Source organism: Hemitrygon akajei, chromosome 2, assembly GCF_048418815.1.
Source record: "Hemitrygon akajei chromosome 2, sHemAka1.3, whole genome shotgun sequence".
Lineage (NCBI taxonomy): Eukaryota > Metazoa > Chordata > Chondrichthyes > Myliobatiformes > Dasyatidae > Hemitrygon > Hemitrygon akajei.
Window position 1 is genome coordinate 60,466,406 of NC_133125.1, and position 23,279 is coordinate 60,489,684.

General features: G+C 38.0%; 1 protein-coding gene across 7 annotated transcripts in view; it reads right to left on the bottom strand.

The window, feature by feature from the left end:
- focad (focadhesin) overlaps nt 1–23,279 on the bottom strand; it is a 227,909-nt gene that overhangs the window by 30,736 nt on the left and 173,894 nt on the right. For all 7 annotated transcript variants that reach the window (XM_073072700.1, XM_073072683.1, XM_073072676.1 and 4 more), the window contains 6 exons: nt 16,452–16,574; nt 13,236–13,313; nt 9,040–9,111; nt 5,992–6,094; nt 4,519–4,599; nt 532–660 (listed from right to left, as the gene is read on the bottom strand). In XM_073072700.1, the coding sequence (XP_072928801.1) occupies nt 532–660; nt 4,519–4,599; nt 5,992–6,094; nt 9,040–9,111; nt 13,236–13,313; nt 16,452–16,574 (586 nt within the window). The remainder of the gene's footprint in view (nt 1–531; nt 661–4,518; nt 4,600–5,991; nt 6,095–9,039; nt 9,112–13,235; nt 13,314–16,451; nt 16,575–23,279) is intronic.

The following is a 23,279-nucleotide window of genomic DNA, read 5'->3' on the forward strand; positions in this document are numbered from 1 at the left end:
TGTTTTCAGAACGTAACCAATAACCTTGGTCATTGATCAGTTCAGTCTAAATTCTATTGAAAAGCAAAGCATATTTTCATTTTTATGTAAAATTTGAAGGAATATTCAAATTAAAAATCTATACTTTATAATCATCTTAAGGAAATAAATACACAACCAAAAGTATTAATGCTTTGAAACTACTCACTAAATTCACCAGTTGATAGGTGACCACCCAATTAGAAACGTTCTTTGAAACATTTTGAAAATTAATACAGAAATTAAACATTTTGACATCATTTGAAACTCTTTCTAATATTTTCAGCATAACCCTCCATCACTAACATGACAACTCCTTCAAATTTCTCACTGCTTTCAGCATTAGCAGTCATCTAGAAGGCATCTCTCCAGTGCACAGTGGTAAAACTGTTGAAAGGGAGGGCTTCATTGTTTTAACATTTTAAAATTCAGGAAGGGAAAAATATATTACCTTACAAAAGAATAAATATTTCCAACATCTTAAAATCAATCTTGCTCTCTTTTATAGCTTACCGAAATTCAATCTCTTAAGTGGAGTCAGAATTGAAGCCCAATTCAAGGGTGGATATTGATAACTGTTCCCACATCCAGCAATAGGTGCCAACAAAACCTTCACTATCTGGGGAGGAATTGACTCGGGACCTGAAAATGACAAAACTAGATATGAGAAAAGTATGTTTCAGTAGTGTGTAATGATGTGCATTATGAATGTTTCCTGTTTAATTTTGTCCAGATTATGGATTGATATCTGGTACACAATACAATTACTAAAAAAAAAGCAAAAGAAATCTAATAATGGATCAATGCAAGTTAGTCACATTTTCACGGGAATAAAGTGTGTATCATTCTACTATCACTTTCGACCTACACTATGAATGTAACACGTCAATGACTCAATGCACTGAAGGTGCCTTGGATAATATGTTTGAACTATTTTATACATTTATTTCAAAGTAGTGGGTGAATTTCAGAGGTTCAATCACTATTATATTATGTGATAACTGCATTCTGCAACAACTTAGCTACCCAACAATCAATCCCAAATATCCAAATTAAAGCGTCTTAAACTAATCATTCAATTTGTATTCAGTCCCAGGTGATGTACAATATCCATTCAGGGGCAGAAGCCAGTGACTCTTTCTTGTTGAAACCTATATATAGGTCTCCATCCACATGATCAGACTCTTGAAAACATCTGATTTACAGGGCTCATTCATTATCTCAGGAAAGCCTAAGGGAACAATTTAATTTATCCAAATTAATCTTGCCACCTCAGAAATACCATAAAAGACTCTGCATGCACAGTATGTCTTGGAAAAATTCTACTGACCTACAGAAAAGACTGTTGTTTACAACACTGAGTTAGTGCTTTTTTTAAAACTACGCTTTTGGATTTGTATTTTTTGCCAGCCAAAGCCACTGTTGTGGACTGGGAATGTTGGCACCATCCTCAGTGTCAATGTATGACAGTGATCAAAAGGCGCGTTAATAACAATGCCATTTGGTCCTGTCATATCCACAGCCAGTACTAACTTTTCATAACATTCTCATCTCAAGATCAGCATCCCAGCTGTGCTGGTGAATGGAGCTGTTCAAAGAAGTCGGCAAGCTGCCCAATAACCCATATCAGATGTGCAGCTGTGGGTCTCTCCATGGGAGTGAAATGAGTTATAATAACTGACGTATCCTACAGATACTTGTGGCTTTATTTAGCAAGTTAAACAGATGTGGGAGCATCTTGTACCACGATCAACCCCCAGGCTTTCGATCACTTGGAGCAAAACAATACCTTTTTTTTTGTAGTTAACAGACTATGCAAGTGTAAGGACTCAACCTACAGACATTCCAGTTGGGAGATTTCTCTGCTGGGTTAGAACATCAAGGTGAATAACAAAAAGTGGATTCATCTAAAGTTCAAAGCAAATTTTATTATCCAAGTTCATATATGTCGCCATATACAACCCTGAGATTCGTTTTCTGCGGGCATACTCATCAAATCAGTAGGATAGAAACTATAACAAGATCAATGAAAGATCAACTTGAATGCAGAAGAAAACAAACTGTGCAAATGCAAATATAAATAAATAGCAAGAAATAACAAGAACACGAGCTAATGAGATAAAGAGTCCATAAAGTGAGATCATTAGTGTGGGAACATCTCAATGGATGGGCAAGTGAGTGTAGTTATCCCTTTTGTTCAAGTGCCTGATGGTTGAGGGGTAGTAACTGTTGTTGAACCTGGTAGTGCCAGTCCTGAGGGTCTTGTGCCTTTTGCCTGATGGCAGCAGCGAAAAGAGCATGGCCTGGGTTATGGGGATCTCTGATGACAGACGATGATCCACTATCATTTGTCCAATGAAAGAACTATTGTAGTACACAATAATATTTTCATTTCAGGATCTTAGATCCCATTATTCTACCTGAAAAGTTATACCAGGCATCATTTAAGACAATTGGTTTTGCATCTCCACCAATGCAGGACTCCTGCAAAATCGAAGGAGTATGAAGCTTCATTATTCCAACCGTTCACAGTTATGCTCTAAGTGGATACATACTTTTTAATAGAAGTTCTCAACTTAGGCTTCCCCAGTTCGGAACCAATGTTACCCTTTGCCTTGTTGATTTGAAATCAATGCTTAATGGTTATGCATCCTACTTTAATTAACAGGCAAGCCTGATAAAACTCTTCCTCAACTGTCTTTTTTTAAAGCTAATCTCTATTCAAAGCCTTTTACCCTAAAGCAGTAGGTGATTCTTCTCTGAAACACTACCACAACTTGAATGCTTTTTTTTTTATTTTGGAAAAGTTGTATTATTGCAATTATGAAAAGTACAGCATATTTCTTGCTTTAGCACAGGGGACCCCTCAGATAATTGTAGGGGTCCATGGCATAAAAAAGATTGGGAACACCTACTTTAGCAGAATCTTCACTATTATTACTGTACCGTTTTTACAGGGAACTTTCACATTCAATTAATCTGATGAATACATGTAATAATAACTACTAATAGCATAAATAGATTTAGAGTCAGTAAATTATGAATGCAGTTTCTAGCAGTCTAATAATTTGTCAGTTTTTCATGTGCTCATAAATTGCCAAAGAACTATATCCTGACGATAACACTGCTGAAGTAAATCTACCCAAAAGGTCAACTCATCACTTCCCTCAGCAGATTCAAGATGTTTAATGTCATTTTCATAACACAAGAGAAAAGGAGAACAAAATAATTGTTGCTCTGGATCTAACGTGGCATTAAAAAAAACAGCAAGATAAAGAACACAATATAAATACTTAAGATAGTGTGTATGCATATGTGTGTACACATACACACACACACACACTATGTCCAAGCTGCCTGATCTTTTTCCTGTAAACAGCCATTATTTTTTCAGACTAAAATGATCTCCACTGCCAACATTTTGGCCCTAAGAATCTAAAAGATAAAGCTACATAAGATAATAATGAACAATTGAATCTTCTTGAGAAGACACCTCATTTGCTTTTGATCCTACAGCTCATATATTATGAATGTTTTAATCACACTTCAAATGTTCCATTACACGACATAGCTAATGATCAATTAAAAGCCAAATGGATAAAATAGAATTGACCTTACTAGTGCTAAAAACTTTTCTTGTGTTCTAGATTTGTTTGTATTGGGGTTTTTGATAGAGAAATTGAGCATGATCCATTTACATTCATACTCTATATTCGCTTGAACAAGTTGTTTATGTCCTATATAAGGAACTATAGTATAGTGATACATCCAAGATGCTTCTTGACTGCGCATCAGTGCAAGTTTCAGACAGATTCATTCTAGAGTGCCATTTTAAATATTGTGGAACCAGCTGTTAACATTAATGCTTCCACTGGGGAAAACCTCAGCTCAGTGACTGTAGTCACAATCCTCACGTAAAATAATGTATGTAATTCAGTAAGAGTTCTAGCAATGATCTTTAGAAATCAGAATCAGGTTTATTATCACCGGCATGCGACGTGAAATTTGTTAACTTAGCAGCAGCAGTTCAATGCAATACATAATCTAGCAGAGAAAAATAATAACAAGTAAATCAATTACGTATACTGAACAGATTTTAAAAACGTGCAAAAACAGAAATACTGTATATATATTTTTTTAAAGTGAGGCAGTGTCCAAAGATTCAATGTCCATTTAGGAATCCGATGGCAGAAGGGAAGAAGCTGCTCCTGAATCGCTGAGTGTGTGCCTTCAGGCTTCTGTACCTCCTACCTGATGGTAACGGTGAGAAAAGGGCATGTCCTGGGAGCTGGAGGTCCTTAATAATGGACGCTCCTTTCTGAGACACTGCTCCCTAAAGATGTCCTGGGTACTTAGAGATTTTTTTTACTTCAGATGCTGTAGAAATTCAGCCCAAAACTCAGTGCTACGCCTTCCCATAAATAACCAAAAAAAAACTATTAAGCAAACTTTATAAAAGAAAAATAATGCTGATGGAAATGGATATTTTCCATGAAATACCTTTTTTTCCTGCTTCAATAATATAATCAGTTGCATTTCTGAGGACACTCTTCTCTGGCAAATACCGAAAATCTGGAGGAACTAGAGAAGCAATTGATATTATTAGATAATGAGCCTCCACAGACAAAGACCCCTGATGGCCCTGGTCAACATGTCATTTACAGGCTGCAAATAGTGTGAAATGCCACTCAGGCTAAGTGAGTTATACATAGTGCTTGCTAACCAACCAACAAAGCAATTAAAGAGAAAAATAAAAAAAAGTGACTGAGATGTGCATCAAAACTGTTGGGCAGAACACAGCACTTTCACAGAGCTGACAGACTGTCTTCTTTTTTAAACACAGTTGTAAGTAGATGACAGATAGATGGTTAAAAAAATACATCGGTAACATCTCAAAGTTGATGTTAGCTGACAAGCAAAACCCTGCTGTCATATTCATTTTGCTGGATTGCTTTCCAAACACTGTCAGAATGTATGACTCCATCTCCTGGCAACCAGCTAAGTAGTCTCAGCATCCTGGTAGGTTAATCATTTGAAAAATGTGGCGTCTATGGATGCACAGCGTGTATGTTGTACTGCAAGACACAGTCAAAGAGAGGCTAAGTGGGTGGGGGTTGGGGGGTAGAGTGGGGGAAGATGTGATAATTTTCACTCTGAAATCTCAATCAAATAAAAGTATTTTAAACGATTTTAGAAATTGTTAAAGCTTTCTTTATATAAAAGGAGTATAGCTGTCAAATAGCCATCAGAACTCATGTCATGTCAGAACTTAGTGAGATGGTATTCTTTGCCATTAGTGATGGGACTAGCAAAGAGCTCCAAATGAAATGATACAATCAAAATTTCTGCTATTGCTGATGCCATGTCAGATTTGTTTTCAAGGTAGGGACTGGAAAAGCTGGATGTTGTTCTATATTCTTGCCTCAAAGCTATCTTAACTTCTGACAAGGTAAAAGTAGCCTCGCACATATATCTAATAGTATCACGCTGATGTTACTTCAGTGATTTGAGTTTGACTCTGACCTTGGTTGCTCTCTCTGTGTAGTTTGTCTATTCTTTTTGTAACTGTGTGCATGTTACAGCTTCCTCCCAAATCCCAAATGTTGTGCTGATAGGTTAACTGGCCACTGTAGTTTGCTCTTACGACTGGCAGATGGTAGAAGAAACCAGGATGGGGGGGGGGGGGCGCGGGGGTGAGTGTGAGGTTCCTGATTATATAAGAGAGGCGACTATAGGGAAATAAATGGGGGTTCTGGGAGTGACGGTATTGCTCAGAGAGGCAGAATAAACTTTTTTTGCCAAATGGCCTCTTCTAATTTGCAATACCAAAATATTCTCCTTTAATATATTTTGTCTTACCTTATCAACAGCTAGAGTTTCTATTTTGATGATATTTAAGAAACAAAAGCTCACAACACAGATCAAAAATTGCTACCTTGTCAGTATCTCACAAATCACAAGAAAATTACTAACCTGATGTCCGACTTTGACAAGATGACATATTGGTCAAATGAAGATGACCTAAAACATATGCAGCATTGGACTGCAGTCCAATTACTCCAGAAAAACTAATAATCTATGGTAAGACAGAACATTAACAGATAAGTAAAATAGCACACAAAATATATCATCATTGAATTAAGTGTAATACATTTCAGTAGAATTTCAAAAAGCTTTTCTTCACATCATGCATAAAACTATATACTCTTTAAATTCCTTGTCCTCTTCAATTTCCTATTCTAGTATCTCAAAATGTGGACAACTTAAAAAACAATTTTAAAAAATTGAGAAAAATGTGCTTGGATTAGTACCTGGCTGGTCTCAAGAATAATCATAGCAAAGGCATCCCAGCTTTCAGCTAATAAAGCATGAAATAACATGAGAGGCAATTCATCCACATTCGAGGCAGCCTAGTCCAGTTGCCACACAGAGGCACTTAACAATAAACTCCACTGTCACATAGCTCATAAGGAAATGACTCAAGCCAGTGTCATAGATATCTAATGAATAAATGCTGATCAGAAAATGATCTAAAATTCAATTTCACTAGTTTATAACAAACATAAGGCCCATGAATGTATTATCAGATTAGTTTGGGTTAAATTGTTGAATTATCAATATTCAAAATGATTTCTCTCCAATTTTGGTGCCTTAAGTTATTCTGATATCAACATATGGAATAAATCGATTGAATATCAGATCTGAAGCAGGTGGGGAATACAATTGGGTAGAGGCTGCAGGGTGTTGCTCGCATTTCGGAAACCAGGAGAATGGGTTTTCCTGGCTACTACTAGGCAAGTTAAGACACAGCTGCCTGCTGAACGAGGATATCTTTGGCAACAAGGAACTGCCAGAGCCAAGGGAACAAAGCCAATGAAAGGGAGAGACACTTAAAAACCATATGGTGGGAGTGATCAGAAGGCTTGGACAAGGAGATGAAAGGTGGTGGTAGGGATCACTGAGCAAGCATGAAACCACTCAGCAAGATTTAGCCGGTACATGGCAAGGTGATCACCTTTAAGACTCAGCAGCTCGATCCTTTCTTTAACAGAGGTTCAGGAACGAAGTGCCCAGGATTAAACTAAAAACGGCTATTTACATTAAAGTATACAACCATAATATACAAGGATCCCACAAGTCTTCTGCAAGAAGGTTGGTTCCTTGCCTCCCGAGAAACTGGAAGTGAATTGGCGTCCAATTTAAAAAATTTATACATTTCACAAGATTTAAACCACTAGTAGTGGGGGATTAAAATTTCTAATATTTTCCCACAGTTTAAAACTGCTACTTTACTTCTTTCTTGGTTAAATTAACTGTATGTCTAAGGGCCACACCCAAGTGCAGGCATTATAATGACTTTGGGAATTATTAAAAATACTGCAATAACAAAGTGAGATAAATTATGAAATACAATTTAATGTAATCAGGATAAAAATTGTTAAGCCAATAAAACGTGGAACACTGGAAATATGGAAAATCCCTGTAGTAGTGAGTTCACAAGAATAAATAGAGATATAAGATATATATTAATACACACAAACTGCTGGAGGAACACAGCCAGTCAGGCAGCATCTATAGAGGAAAATAAGCAGTTGATACTTTGGACTAACACCCTTCATCAGGACTTTACCTGCTTAGATGTTTGCCTGATCTGCTGAGTTCCCACGGCAGTTTATACATCTTGATCCAGTCTCTTTTGTGTCTCAATTGTAGAAATATACAGAATTGTTCAATATTGTCTTCTCACTCAATGTTGCAAGATCAAAGGAACTGGTTGTGGACTACAGGAGGAATGGAGACGGGCTAACCCCTATTGGCATCAATGGATCTGGGGTTGAGAGGGTAAACAGCTTCAAGCTCCTCAGCAACCACATCATTGAAGACCTCACGTGGTCTGTACACACCAGTTGTGTGATGAAAAAGACACAATAGTGCCTCTTTCACCTCAGACCGTTGAGGAAGCTTGGTATAGGCCCCTAAATCCTAAGAACTTTCTACAGGGGCACAATTGAGAGCATCCTGACTGGCTGCATCACTGTTGGTATGGGAACTGTACCTCCCTTAATGGCAGGACTCTGCAGAGAGTGGAGCAGACAGCACAACACATCTGTAGTTATGAACTTCCCATGATACAGGACATTCAGCAGGGCAGGTGTGTAAAAAGGGCCCGTAGGATCATTGGGGACCCAAGCCATCCCAGCCACAATATATTCTAGCTACCACCATTTGGGAAGTGGTTCCGCAGCATAAAAGCTAGGACCTAAAGGCTCCGGGACAGCTTCTTCCACCAGGCCATCAGACTGATGAACTCACACTGATTTGAGTGTACTCTGTATTACATTGACTGTTCTATTTATTATAAATTACTATGATTGCACACTTAGATGGAGAAGTAACGTAAAGATTTTTACTCATGTACGTGAAGGATGTAAGAAATAAACTCAATTCAATTCACACAAGTGCCTAACATAAGCACTTGGAAACGATGCCAAAAGAACCAAAATGGCAGGAGGAAAAAAGAAGAGGAGAAAAATGGCAGGGGAACTTGGACAAAACAATGTAAAAGTTGCAAAATGTAGAGGAACATGAGGACCTGCCAGCAAGTCAATATAGGTATGTTCTCCACAGCCAGAGAGCAGAAAGGGATGGAAAAAATGCAGCATCTTAAAAACTCTGAAGGGTTTCCAATCCGAAACATTAACTTGCATGTGCAGCCTGAGCTGCTGAATATTGCCAGCAGTTTCTAATTTGTTTTAGATTCTCAGCCTCTGCATTTTCTTTTAGTTGTCAAATGACTAGAGTTTGTTTAAAATGCTTTTTTTTTTAAAAAAAAGAGCTATTCATGTTCATGGCAATAACTAATCAGTTCACCTAATGTACAGTGGATGATGTGGGGAAAGGGAGTCTAAAGCCATATAAGCATTCTGATTTAATGATTGCTCATTGCCCTCACACTTCTACTGCTGATTGGTTCAATGAGTGTTATTAAAATTTTATCTTAGCAAACTCCGTAAACATTACCTGTGTCACTGCTCTGATAACTTCATTCATCTTTGATTGTAAGTGGGATGACTGGATCACATCTGACTTCAGCTGTGTATGGAAGAGTCAAAACAGATTAGGCAGCAATAGATTAGATTCAGTAGATTAAATGGTAGCTGCAGGAGCTTGACAAATTCTTATCTGTACTTCTGTTTCAGAAACTAGATTTTTATGCACTTCAATATTCTACATAAAGATAATTTTTAAAAATGTTTTAGCTGAAAATGAACTGGGATATGAAGAACTAAGGATATGGATCAATCTGAAAGTAAGGACAACAGAGATGACAGAAGAGCTAGACAATGACAGTCAAGGTACCAGAAGCTGAGTTTTTGATGAATGTAATTTTATGAGGAGTCAGCAAGGTGAATTACTAAATCACTTATACTAAAGGCTGCGTAGGACATGGCTTCTTTCAGAAGTAAATCTACTTATCAAATACTCTGTCTATTCTGATCCAACTCCTCTCCAATAACCTATACTTCATTAGTGCTATAAACAAGTTGTCAAATATGGGGTGGCAAGCAATATTCCACCATATAAAAGAGTACCACAGACTGAATTTCACTTCTTTAAGTTTCATCATCTTCTCATACCATCCTATCACTTGACTGAATGAACATAATTTTATCCTTTAAAATCAAAGTGATTAACATGATCCTAAGTTACCTGTTACCAACTATCTTTGGTTGCTTATTGATTTCAACAGGAGTGCCAAAAATATACAGTCACTATCTGGGGACCTAAATTACCCCACAAGTGGCTGAAGAGATCTGCATTCACATTAAACTAATCTAATTTTTTACATGTGGCTCATTATTACCCCAAAATCATTGCTAACGTGAGTGGCAAACAGCTTCACCCTAAATTACCGGTTAACATTTTTTCAGTTGTGCCTCATACTTGTGCAACTTATCCTAACCTGAAAAGCACCAATTCTCACACAGTTCAAACAATGCACTCTGTGCAGTTCTACTCCACCAATTTTTTTGAGATAATTGACTGCTTTTTAACTACATTTCAATAATTCAGATTTTCATCAATACTCTGAGAAACTCCATCCATCAGATCATGTGGTCAGTAAAATAATAGTCTTCAAATGATGCCATCTTAAGCCTTGTAGACAATAAAAGATTAGAATGTAACAACCTCTATTCAACATGAATGGTAAAGAATGTAACTTTTCCCAAGTTCTGAAGAAGGGTTGCTGACCAAAACTATTGCCTGATTTCTCTTTCCTTGACTGCTGCTTCTCTGGCCGAGTTCTTACAGTACTTCTGGTCCAATGTTACCCTTTTAGCAAACCTTTTATTTAATTCCATGGGTTGTTGTTGCCTTAAACACTTTGTATAACCTTTTCACATAATTCAAGTCCACTCTCTATCTGGAAACAGCAAATCTGAACACAGGTCTTTTTTATTTATATTCTTCTCCCAAAAGTTATTTGAGAGCTTGAATAAAAATGTACCTTCTGAGTTTTTTCCTAATGTAAATTTTCGAATACTTAATTCACACCAGTCATTGCGAACAAGGCAATTGAGAAGGTCAAGTGGGAACCTGGTTTCTAATTACTGTTTCTTCTCAGTAAACTAGAGACTAGTCCTGCTACAAAAACGTGGCCAGCCCAGCAAGGTCTGGGAATTTAGGAGCATACACATCAGACAGTTCTGAGTGGGAGAGTCAAATTTGAGATAGAAAGGTTATGCCAACCCAAAAAGAGACTATTTCTGAATGGAGTCTCCTTACACTTCCCTTAAAGATTTTACTGATTCTTATCTTTTTTTTAATTACAAAGTTGGGAAAAACTGATTGATCAATTCCTCTACTTTGAGGAAACCAAATAACCAAAAAAACCAAATGAGTTTTTGCTACAACAAGTGTATGGGACATTGGAAAAAATGTTGAATTTCCCCATGGGGATGAATAAAGTATCTATCTATCTATCTATCTATCTACAAATTTGGGGACTGATTTGCAGAATATTTCTATTCAGACTTTGAGGCTGACCCTAAGCTTAAAGTTGACTATCTATTATTTTAATTCCCCACCCCATTATGAGCTCCCTTTGGCTTCTCTTTGGCCTCCTACACCATTCAAGCAAAGTCCAATGCAAACTTAAACATTAGAAATTCACATACAATATATGTGCTCTGAAGTTTTGCAATTGTAGTTTGAGGAGGAGTTTGCACATACAGCTTTTGGGACACAGCAAAAGAATTAGTCATATACTCACCACTTTCAGAATGTAGTTTAATTGCTTCCCCCCCCCCCCTTCTGGTAATGCAAATATTATACATCTCATCCTAGTTACACATCCTTCTGACATGCATTTACCACCCTCTTTGAGCAGGCACCACCATCACAATTGCGTCATTCAGTATTTTCTCGTCTCCACCCATCACTAAACGTTCCTGTTGTTTTCCCTGACCTCTCTTTTCTTCACAACTTGCTTCATTTCTATCTTTTCCCAGTTCTGATAAAAAGTAATTGACGTGAAACAATAGAAACAAAGCAACTGCAGATACTTGAAATTTGACCCGAAATGTCAGGAATTCCCCTTCCCTCCCCCACAGATACTACTTGATCCATTGAGTTCCTCCAGTAGATCGTTTGTTGACTTGAAAGATTAAATCTGGTCCTCTAACCACAGCAGCTGCCTTATCTCTTGAACTTTTCCAGTATTTAGTTTTTAATACTCAATTATTCAATAGTCTCTGAACCCTTGATCAGATTTCAGATTGTAGAGGGAAGTGAAGAGTGATGCCACGTGTTTGAATCCAGCACACAAAGGTTAGGCAGCAGTGATTAATTCGATGCAATGTTTAACTGGCACTACAATTGCAAAATTTCAGTGCACATATATTCTCTGTGAATTTGGTGGCCTAAAGTTAAACAGCAGGCCTTGAATAGGAGGAGAAAGCCGGCTCCATAGTTACTCAAAGGGCCAGCACCTACGGTTGCAATTATTGGGGAGACATATGCAAAACCAAACTAAAATCAGTCCAGGTGGTTCTAAAGTTGCATATCTCAGCTTTAAACCTTTCTTCTTTGTAACACTTGAACAATGATAACCCCTGCAACCAATACCCTCTTTGTATCTCATTGGCATCAGAGAGATGTGATACATCTCTAGCGCTCATCTATTAGCAGCCCCACTATCTAAAGTGAAGATTCCCAGTGAAGAACTCTGACCAGGAATTACTGAACATGGCAGTTGTCTGAAGTGACTTTGCTACTAATGATTGCTATACATACAGAAGACTGAAGATTTACATCTCCATAGTGCATGAGATAATTGAAACAGATCCTTACACGCTGCTGCGTTAGCGCAAGAATTTATAGAGCAGTTTCCCACCACGCTGCTTTAATCCTACAGTCAATCTCCAGAGATTCTGAACATTCTGCTTACTGACACACAGCAAGAGCCAACCCGAACATTCTCTCCAGTCACACAGAGGAGAAACCTACTTGAACTTTATAGTTATTTCACATTACGGTTAGCTAAATAACTGCACTGGCCTACAATGTCTAGTGTACCCTAACAGGAGCACTGCTTGGGCTAAACTGCAGAACAATACAATCATTCTTCACCAGAGGAACTGGAAATCCCTAGAGTTTTAAATGGTTCCAGGTTATCAGTTAAGAGTGGTGGCGGTGGGGGTGGGAGGGGGGGGGGGGAAAGAGGTCAGAAGAGTCTTGAGGAAACATCAGTATTGGAGTTTGATCATGAACGGGATAGAAACAGAACCAAGGTGCAGGCACAGTGACAGATGGTGGCAAGTCAGGAGTAGGGGAGTCCGAGTCTCAGCCAGAGGGAATCTGTATATATGGGCAATCAGAGGTAGACATCAATGCAGTGGTGTGGCAGTTATCTAATTACCAGTTAGTTATCCAGCTACAGCCTAGCCTCAACAAAGTTCAGTCCCACAATGTTTGGGAAGCAGCGCATGTAGAAATTTACGTCATTCCAAGACACTTACACATGGAAATCCTGTCAGGGCTACAAGACAGACACACGACAAGAAATGTCCAGTTATATTCTAGAGCAATACAAAAGTGACCCAGAAATAATGTAACTGAGTTTCTAAGATCCTCCACTGAATTATTTTGTTTTCTAATCCATTAATTCTAAAAATTTAATGTATAAGTAAATTCATTTCAAGCAAAAGATCTACCTGTATCACAGAACTTTCAGATCCCACCAATGCAACGAGCCCATTTATTGCAGCTAATCGATGCATCGTTGGGCAACCCTTTAAATGAAGAATAGAAGAAATGAAAATAATTAGATAAAGTTACTAACTATTAACATACTATGAACAGTGAATGCAATAGAGTCTGCAAAAAAAATGTTTTTGGAATATTATCTGCAAATAATGTACTAACTGCAAGGCGTCTGAAGTTTTAATTGAGTTAAGACTTAATGATATCAAAACACCAATAACATTAGGTAACTTGTTCATCTACTAACCAAGAGAAACTACCTGGGTTATACTTGGAAGTTTAACTAATTATTGGAGGTCAGGATAAAATGTTACAATTATTGACGAGTCTGAATTATTGAAAAATTTTAATAGGTTCAAAGATAAAATAATGTACTTATACAGACACCTATTGAATGCATTGTTGTCATTAGTCAGTAGTTCTGGAAATCCATTGTATATCATAGATGATAGAACAGCAGAGAAATTTATGTTAAAAATGTGTATACTATCCTACAAATACTCTCTGTTACGCATTACAGGAAGTGCTACTTTTCTATAATAATATTGATACAAGTAATCATTAAGAAACCTTGTGCCAGTTAATTCAATCACAAATAAGAGAAAATTTGCAGATGCTGGAAATCCAAGCAATGCACACAAATTGCTGGAGAAACTCAGCAGGCCAGGCAGTATCTATGGAAAAGAGTACAGTCGACATTTTGGACCAAAACCCTTCGGCAGGACAGAAAAAATGATGAGTACAGTTAAAAGGTGGGGGGAGAGAAGAGAAGCACAAGGTTATAGGTGAAACCGGGAGGGGGAGGAATGAAGTAAAGAGCTGGGAAGCTGATTGGTGAAAGAGATACAGGGCTGGAGAAGGGAGAGTCTGATTGGGGAGGACAGATTCCCCTTCTCCAGCTCTGTATTGCTTTAACCAATCAACTTCCCAGCTCTTTAGTTAACCCCTCTGCTTCCCAGTTTCACCTATCACCTTGTGTTTCTCCCTCCCCACTACGTTTTAACTCAAGTCATCACCTTTTTTTCTTCAGTCCTGCTGAAAACGCTTAGCCCAAAACGACACCTGAACTCATTTCCATATATGCTCCCTGACCTGCTGAGTTCCTCCAACATTTTGTGTGTATTGCCAGTTAATTCACTTTGTTTAACTTTATTACCTTGGTCATGCCTATTGTATTATTAATCCATTAAATTTATTTCAAACTGTGGTAATGTGCTCAGATGCTCAACGGCTATAAGATTGTTTCAAGTTGGTGGACAAGGCCATGGTCAAGGACTCAGGGTCACAGACTTTATTAAAAACAGTCATAGATGAGTGTTTCCCCACAAACTCATTCCATCTTCCCTAACCTGAAGCTCTGTGTAAACCATGAGATCCACAATCTGCTGAGGGCTAGATCAGTAGCACTTAGGTCTGTTCTCTGTTTATTACAATGTTGCTAAATGTAAAAGAATCACAGAGTCATAAACTACAGAAACAGGCCCACTGGCCACTCAACACACACAAAATGCTGCTGGAACGCAGCAGGTCAGGCAGCATCTATAAGGAGAAGCGCTGTCGACGTTTTGGGCCGAGACACTTCGTCAGGACACTAGTCACTCTGTCTTTTCAGATACCTCCTTGTATTAATCTAATCGACTACCACTTGGTGTAAAGACTTGGCCAATCAGGTGGTCATCTGGATGCTTTTTAACATTGTGGAAGTTCCTGCTTCCTTCACCACTCAGGCAGTATATTCTAGATTGCAAACACTTTCTGGGTGAAAAAAAACTCTTCCTCAGATTCACTCTAAACCTTTTACTTTTCACCTTAAACCTATGCCGTCATGGTCTTAAGACACCTGTCATGGTGGGAAAAGATTCTTACTACCTACCTGACCTATGTCTCTTAGAATTCTTAGATTGCAAGAAAAACAAACCCACTATGTCCAACATCTCATAAGAGAAATGCTCCATCCCTGGCAACATCCTGGTGAACTTCTTCTGCACCCTCTCCAGTGCAATCACATCCTTCCTGTCATGTGATGACTAGAACTGCGAACACTTTTCTGGCTGTTGCCTATTAATAACATTTTAACAAGTCCCCTCTGTTCTTATATCCTACGCTCTGGCTAATAAAGGCAAGCATTCCAAATATCTTTACACCATCCAATTCACCTGTGCTACCAAGATCCTTTTGTTCTTCAATTCTCCCAGGGATTCACTATTTATGGCATATACCCAACACTTATTTGAAAAGGCATTCCTCACCTCACCAGAATGCATCACATCATACTTATTCCATCCTACCTGCCTAACTTACCAGCTGAACATTATCATTCTGAAGCCTGACTCCTTTTATAATTATCAACACCTAATTTCATGTCACCTCATCCTTCATTTTCACCCCCCCCACATTAATGTCAATGTTGTTCATGTAAATAACATACCACAAAGAAAAAGTTTCTTTTAATTCTAACAGAGCCATCAACGAAATTGACTCCAACCAATCAAACTTATTACAAACTGTTTTCTTTCATTTAAATTACTTTACTTTCTTCAATTTACTGAACTTCCTTTCTCCTGGTGTGATTCTAACAGGTCTCTTTCTGTCTATTCCTGAAGGCCTCGTCACACTTCCTAAAGCATGTTTCCAAGAATTAGTCACAATAATTTAGCTGGTGCTTACTACAATTACTTTGCTCTTCCACCAAATGCCTCTATTTGTAAAGTCAAGACCACCAATGAACCTTGGGACTTTATTTTAGCACTTTCACAGTATTATGGATATCCAGATCTCACTGTTCTTATTCTTCCTAAAAAAAAATATCATTTTGCTTTATCTTGTCTCTTCCCATTTTTCCTACCAAAAAGATATTACTTCACATTTGTCAGTGTCACTTGTCACGGAATCTATCTGCACTTTTTAACATATTAATTCATGAGATGTAGGTTTATCTGGCAAGGCCAGTACTTACTGTCATCCCAGAGATGATGGTGATGAGACTCCCCCAGAACTGTTGCATTTTGTGTTAATAGTGCCAGACCAAAGCTTACAGCTTGTCTCCCTCACTACTGATCACTATTTTTCCTCAGTTTGTATATATGGAAGATCTATGTGCTTTTGCAGACAGATAAACACCGACATCAGTTCTTTTAACTGTTAATCATTTATCCATAACACCTAACCTCGGCTAGAAGGATCTTCAGCCAAGCAGATAGCAGTCGATTCCGAAGATCTTCAGCCTTGCCATGACCAGAAACAGCCAACCCATGGACTACAGTTCCCAGAGCCATTGCAAAGCCAGGAGTCTGAAAATCAAATAGAATTTCATCCTTAATATCTCAGGTACACAACATACATGGTTTGAATCAGATTTAAAGTAGAATGTGAAGCAGAACCATAAACTTAAGGAAAAGTTATTTCCTTCTCTGTGTTACACTTCCATAATTAATTCTGTTGTGATCTGCTCTCTAATTCGCTTGCATATGATTAACTAAAGATACACATAATCAACATATTTCAATGCAGATGCTTCAAATTTCTACACAATATTGTCAATGATTTCTCTGTGTCTACAGCATATAATAATGTGGTAAAATCAAGAGTCTTCCCACACAGACTCTGAGCTATTAATCAAAATTCTTGATCTCTTCACATAACAGCTTCAGACCATAATCACAGGCCTTGGCTCAATTAATTCCAATTGCTTCAAAGATATTGTCACCTTAACAAAAACATTCATACTTCTGCTGAATTAACTCTGGGTGATTTAGATGATTCATTAGCCTGGTATGGATGGGAATTTCCTGTAGTAGTTTTTCTGTTTTTATGTTTGGATTTTCTTCCCTACATTTTTGTCTTTCGCAATAATTACACAGCTGTGGGTAGTAGTTGGGAAGGAATGTTTTTATTTTTGGAAATACAGAGGAAGAATGATTTGTGCAAGCTAGCTGGTCACAACAATATGTTACCTAACAATTTGGAAGACCATGATATTGAAATCCGGTGTAATGCTGTTTTCAGAAAGACCTTGAGCTCCTGACTAACACTGGTCTTACATAAATAACTCCACACATCTCAGCTCTACTTTAGAGAGCTTTTTTAAATTTTATGACATGAGAAAAAGAAACATTTGGAGTGAAAGCTAAATTAACAGATATTCAACGAAGATTATCTGACCATACAAGTTGAAAACATTTATTATTACAGCATTATTACCAACATACCAGTTTTGCTTAAATCAATGGCTCACTTAAGATCAAACATTAGCTTCTCTTAGAGTTCACATATTTATTGTATATAATTTCTTTCAAGAGCAAGAACTCTTAAGAAATTTATGAGAAACTAATGTGAACTAAATTCACAAACAAGCCAAAATCTGCAGATGCTGGAAATCCCAGGAACACACACAAAATGCTGGAGGAACTCAGCAGGCCAGGCAACATCTATGGAAAAGAGTACAGCCAACATTTCGGACTGAGACCCTTCATCAGGACTAGAATTCTCCAGGCACAATTTCCATGAAGGATTTCAATATTTGAAACAGATGTTTCCCTGAATAACTGATACCAAGATTAAGGAAGGCATTTTTGTCAGTCCGCAAATCAAATAGGTCATCAATAACAGGCAATTCGAAGAACTTTTAGTGGGACTGGAGAAAATCGTATGGAAGAAATTCAAGGACATTGCTGAAAATTTCCTTGGCAACTGCAGAACACCAATCTACGTGCAGCTGTTTGACAACATGCTTCAAGCATACAAAACCATGAAGTGTAACATATCACTAAAGATTTATTTTCTGCATTCCCATTTAGACTTCTTCCTTGCAAATTTGGCACTGTCAAGCATGGTGAAAGGTTTCAACTGGGACACTGTGGTCATGGAGGAACAGTATCAGGGCATCTACAATCCATCAATGCTGACTGATTATTGTTAAGCAAGATGCCTCAGACAATGAATACAAACAAAATTCATCAACAAACATTTTTAGCTCAGTTAAACTATTGGGAAGTGTCAGCACCATTATACAATTAAATGCATTATATTCAATAAAAGTAAATGTTTGTCCAAATCCCTATGTGATACAAGTAGTATGAAATTATATTCGTGTACAGATACAAGCGGTCTATTACAAACAGAAGATTCCAAGAAAGCAATGCTTTCAAACAAATTTGCTCTCTAGTGTTATGTTTTACATTTATACACTCATGTTTGCATGCCTAACAAGACCGTCACATAAGTGATACAAGTAAGGTAATTGCAGTGACGACAAATAAGTGAGCATTATAATCAATGAATCAATGACAACATCATTGATTTTGACCACAGGGGAAATAAAACTGGCCATTACTTATGCGTCTCTTATTATCCAGTGACTTCTGCTGGGTAATACCTGCATGCTTTGCCTGTAGGAAATGGCCTATGTTCACCTTTAAAATAATGAACAGCTTTTCAAAACACTACATGAATTAATGAAAAGTGGTTATTTAGTTGAATATCATACAGCTGTCAACATTTAAGGGATAATCCACTGAAAGACTATGTAAGAAAACACTGGATTTACATTAAGTCTAATTACATTCTCAGTATATCTCAAAGCATTGCAAAACTTTATTAGATGAGATGAGATGAATCTGTTTATTTTGCAGCCATCAGTTGATGCAAGAATGCTAGACTTCTATTCTCCTAAAAAGAGTCAAGCCATCTTCTTATCTTCACATGAATGAGTCAACAAGTTCTCTGATTAATGCTTCATCCAAAAGATAACATCTCCTACAAGAACAAACATAGGCACTAAAGGCTGACTCTAGAATACAAGAGGCATATGTCTCAGCAGCTGGATTCTAAATGCTAGCCCTGAGGTGATATATATGTGTGTGTGTGTGTGTGTGTGTGTGTGTGTGTGTGTGTGTGTGTGTGTGTGTGTGTGTGTGTGTGTGTGTGTGTGTGTGTGTGTGTGTGTGTGTGTGTGTGTGTGTGTGTGTGTGTGTGTGTGTGTGTGTGTGTGTGTGTGTGTGTGTGTGTGTGTGTGTGTGTGCACGCACACTATATATACACTTATTATATAAAAGTCCTTTAGCATATCAACCTTGCAGCACAAGATTTATTCTGTCACAAATATTAGCTGATTGAGTTGTACAGAAAATTGGCACACCTACTGTGTGCAGTTAGTTCTGTTGTGGATCAAGAATTTATTTGACAATCTCTTCTTAGAAAAACTATGTTGGTAAAAATGTTGCTTTGAAGTTATAAAACAAGCAAATCTGAATACAGTTAAAAGGACAGGCAGGGGTTACAATAACACTGTTAACTAGGACAACTAGGAACAACAAAGGAGCTGTTTCATCATGCCAGCAGTTGCCAATAAACAGCCATAACTTAGGGTATTGGAACATCTCTTTCCACTGAACTTTGGGAAGGTAATTTTTAAATAGAAAAAAGACTTTATCCCACATTTGATTTACAACTTATACCAATGTCTGCATGCAGGTTCAGGTCATAAACAAATCCCCATTCCCATGGACAAAAATCACAGTTCCACAAGTTTCAAGGCTACAGAAATTTTGAGAAAATCAGAAACATCGGTGGTAGAACTAGCAGACAAGATACTCAAGTCAATTAGGATTACCCACTGATAATGGAAACTTACATTATTTTTAAATTTATATTGTTATACAAAGATAAGTTGTACTAATCATACTAACTGAATCATATTCATTGGTGTTAAAAAGAATAGCTGGTTATTTGCTTGAATCATTACTTCAATAATCCTTTGTTGACTTTCCTAGTGTATTTTCAGAATCAGATTTATTATCATCAATATATGATGAGCAAGAGGTTATTTTATCCAGCAGCACTGCAAAAAGAGAAAAATCTATAAATTAAAAATTAAAACAATAGTGCAACAAAAACAAATAATGAGGCTGTGTTTATGTATTCATGGGTTGTTCAGATATCTAATGTGGAGGGGAAGAAGCTGTTCCTAAATAGTTGAGTTTGGGTCTACAAGCTCCTATACCTCCTTCCTGATGGTAGTAATGAGAAAAGGCTCATTTCCCCCAGCGATCCAGATGGTGAGGACCTTTAATGATGGATGCTACTTCTTGAAGATATCCTCCATGGTAGGTAGAGTTATGACTATGATGGAGTTGGCTAAGTCTATTACCTTCTGCAGCCTCTTGCTGACAAGAGTCTAAAACTCCCTATAATTCACTGCAGCCTTCTCATCGCCATGTAAGATTTTATCAACAACAGTAGCGTTTTTGGCAAATTTATAGAGGGCGTTTGAACTGTGCTTAGTCACACAGTCATGAGTATAGAGACGAGATCAGTGGGCTAGGCATGCATCACTAAGGTGCACTGGTGTTGACAGCCAGCAAGGAGGCAGTGTTATTACCAATCTGCACTGACTGTGGTCTCCTAATGACTAAGTTGAGCATCGAGTTGCACAGGGAAGTACAGGGGTCTAAGTTCTGAAGCTTTGTTATTATTAATGGAGGGAATGACGACCTTGAACACAGAGCTGTAATTAACCAGCAATAGCCTGACTTATGACTTGTGGTTGTCTAGGTCCTACAAAGCAAAGCGGAATGCCAGTGAGATTACGTTGGCTGTAGACCTGTTGTGTTGGTTGGTGAAATGCAGTGGCTCTAGGTCCTTGTTCAGGCAGGAGTTCATTTTAACAATAACAAACTTCTCAGAGCATTTCATTATGGTAAAAGTGAATGCTACAGAAACAGAAGCACATTGCAAAAGCCACATTTGCTTTCTGTCAGAACGATAGACTGTCATTATGTGTCAAAGGGTGAATGATCATAGATTTGGACATGTAGGACCATGAGCTGAGTCCCATGAACAGCGAGGAATTAACATTCTCATTAGCAATTACCTTCACCGTGAACTCAAGCTGCTATGTATCTGGAGCTGAATAAGTCAAATCAGCGGAAAAGAAAAACATCGGGTCAGAGAATATCAAATAGCAGCAAAAATCAGTTAAATAGTAACGTGAGAGAACCATCTCACCATGTGTACAGAGTTCAAATTCTATTAAAACATATAAACAGTAAAACTTGAGATGTTGTTGCCAATCTGAACTGACTGGGGTCTGCAAGTGAGGAAGTCAAGGATCCAATTGCACAAGGAGGTACTGAGGCTAAGGTCTTGAAGCTTATTGATTAGTTTCAAGGGGATGATGGCATTAAATGGCAAGATGTAGTCGATAAAGAGCAGTTTAATGTATGCATCCCTGCTGTTCGTATGATCAAGGGTTGAGTGATGAGTCAGTGAGATGGCATCTGCTGTGGACCTGTTGCTCCAGTGGGCAAACTGAAGCAGATCCAAGTAGCCCCTCAGGCAGGAGTTGATGTGTTTTATCACCAACCTCTCAAAACACTTCATCACTGTGAATGTTAAGTGTTACTGGATGATAAATTCACTGAGTAATCAAATACACACAAAAAATAGATAAGACCGTAAGGCACAGGAGCAGAATCAGGCAGAATTTGACCCATCGGGTCTGCTTTGCCATTCAATCATGGCTGATCCTTTTTTCCCCTTCCTCACCTCTCCCTTGCAATAGTAACTGCACTCACTTCTCTTCCTTCATACACTACAACATCTGGCACATGGCCAGTGTCTTCCACAGTGAAGTCTGATACAAAGTACTCATTTACTTCATCTGCCATCTCCTTGTCTCCCATTATTTTTTCTCCGGCCTCATTTTCTAGCAGTTCTATATCCACTCTCATCTCTCTTTTACTTTCTTTTACATACTTGAAAAAGCTTTTACTATCCACTTTGAAATTGTTTGCTAGCTTGCTTTCATATTTCATCTTTTTCCTTCTAATGATTCTTTTAGTTGCTCTCTGTAGGTTTTTAAGCTTCCCAATCCTCTATCTTCCTGCTATTTTTTGCTTTATTTTATGACCTCTCTTTTGTTTTTACATAAGCTTTGACTTCCCTTGCCAGCCATGATTGTACTACTTTGCCATCTGAGTATTCCTTGTTTTTGGAACACATCTTTCCTGACCTTCCTCATTTTTGCCAGAAACTCATAGCATTGCTGCTCTGCTGACATCCCTGTTGGCAGCTCCTTCCAAATTGCTTTGGCCACTCCTCTCTTATACCACTGTAATCTCCTTTACTCCACTGAAATACTGCTATGTCAGACTCTACTTTCTCCCTATCTAATTTCAAATTGAACTCAATCATATTGTGATCCCTGGCTCTTAAGGCCTCTTTTACCTTAAGCTCCCTAATCGCTTCTGGTTCATTACATAACACCCAATCCAGTATAGCCAATCCCCTAGTAAGCTCAACAACAAACTGTTCTAAAAAGCCATCACATAGGCATTAAACAAACTCACTCTCTTGACATCCATTTCCAACCTGATTTTCCCAATTGATGTGCATTTTAAAATCTCCCATGACTACCATAACATTGCCCTTTTGACACATCTTTTCTATTTCTTGTTGTAATCTGTGGTCGGCCTCCCAGCCACTGTTGGGAGGCCTGTACATAACCGCCATCAGGGTCCTTTTACCCTTGCAGTTTCTTAACTCAACCCACAAAGATTCAACATCTTCTGATCCTATGTCACATCTTCCTACTGAACTGATGCCATCCTTTACCAGCAGAGACACACCACCCCCTCTGCTTATCTTCCTAGCCCTCCAATAAAATGCGTAACCTTGGACATTCAGCTCCCAATTATAACCATCCTTCAGCCATAGTTCAGTGATGGTCACAACATCGTACCTGACAATCTGTAGTAGTGCAATAAGATCATCCACCTTACTTCTTAAACTCTGTGCATTGATATATCAGGCTTTGAGTGCTGTATTTGCTACCCTTTTTGATCTTGCATCCCTAATGCACTGATACTCACCCTGCTGACTGCAATTCTGTCCTATCATCTGCCTGTCCTTCCTGACAGTCTAGATAACATCTGAGTCAATGACTTAAATTTATCTAACCTGAACTATTTCAAATTTCAAGTCCAAGTCCAGTTTAT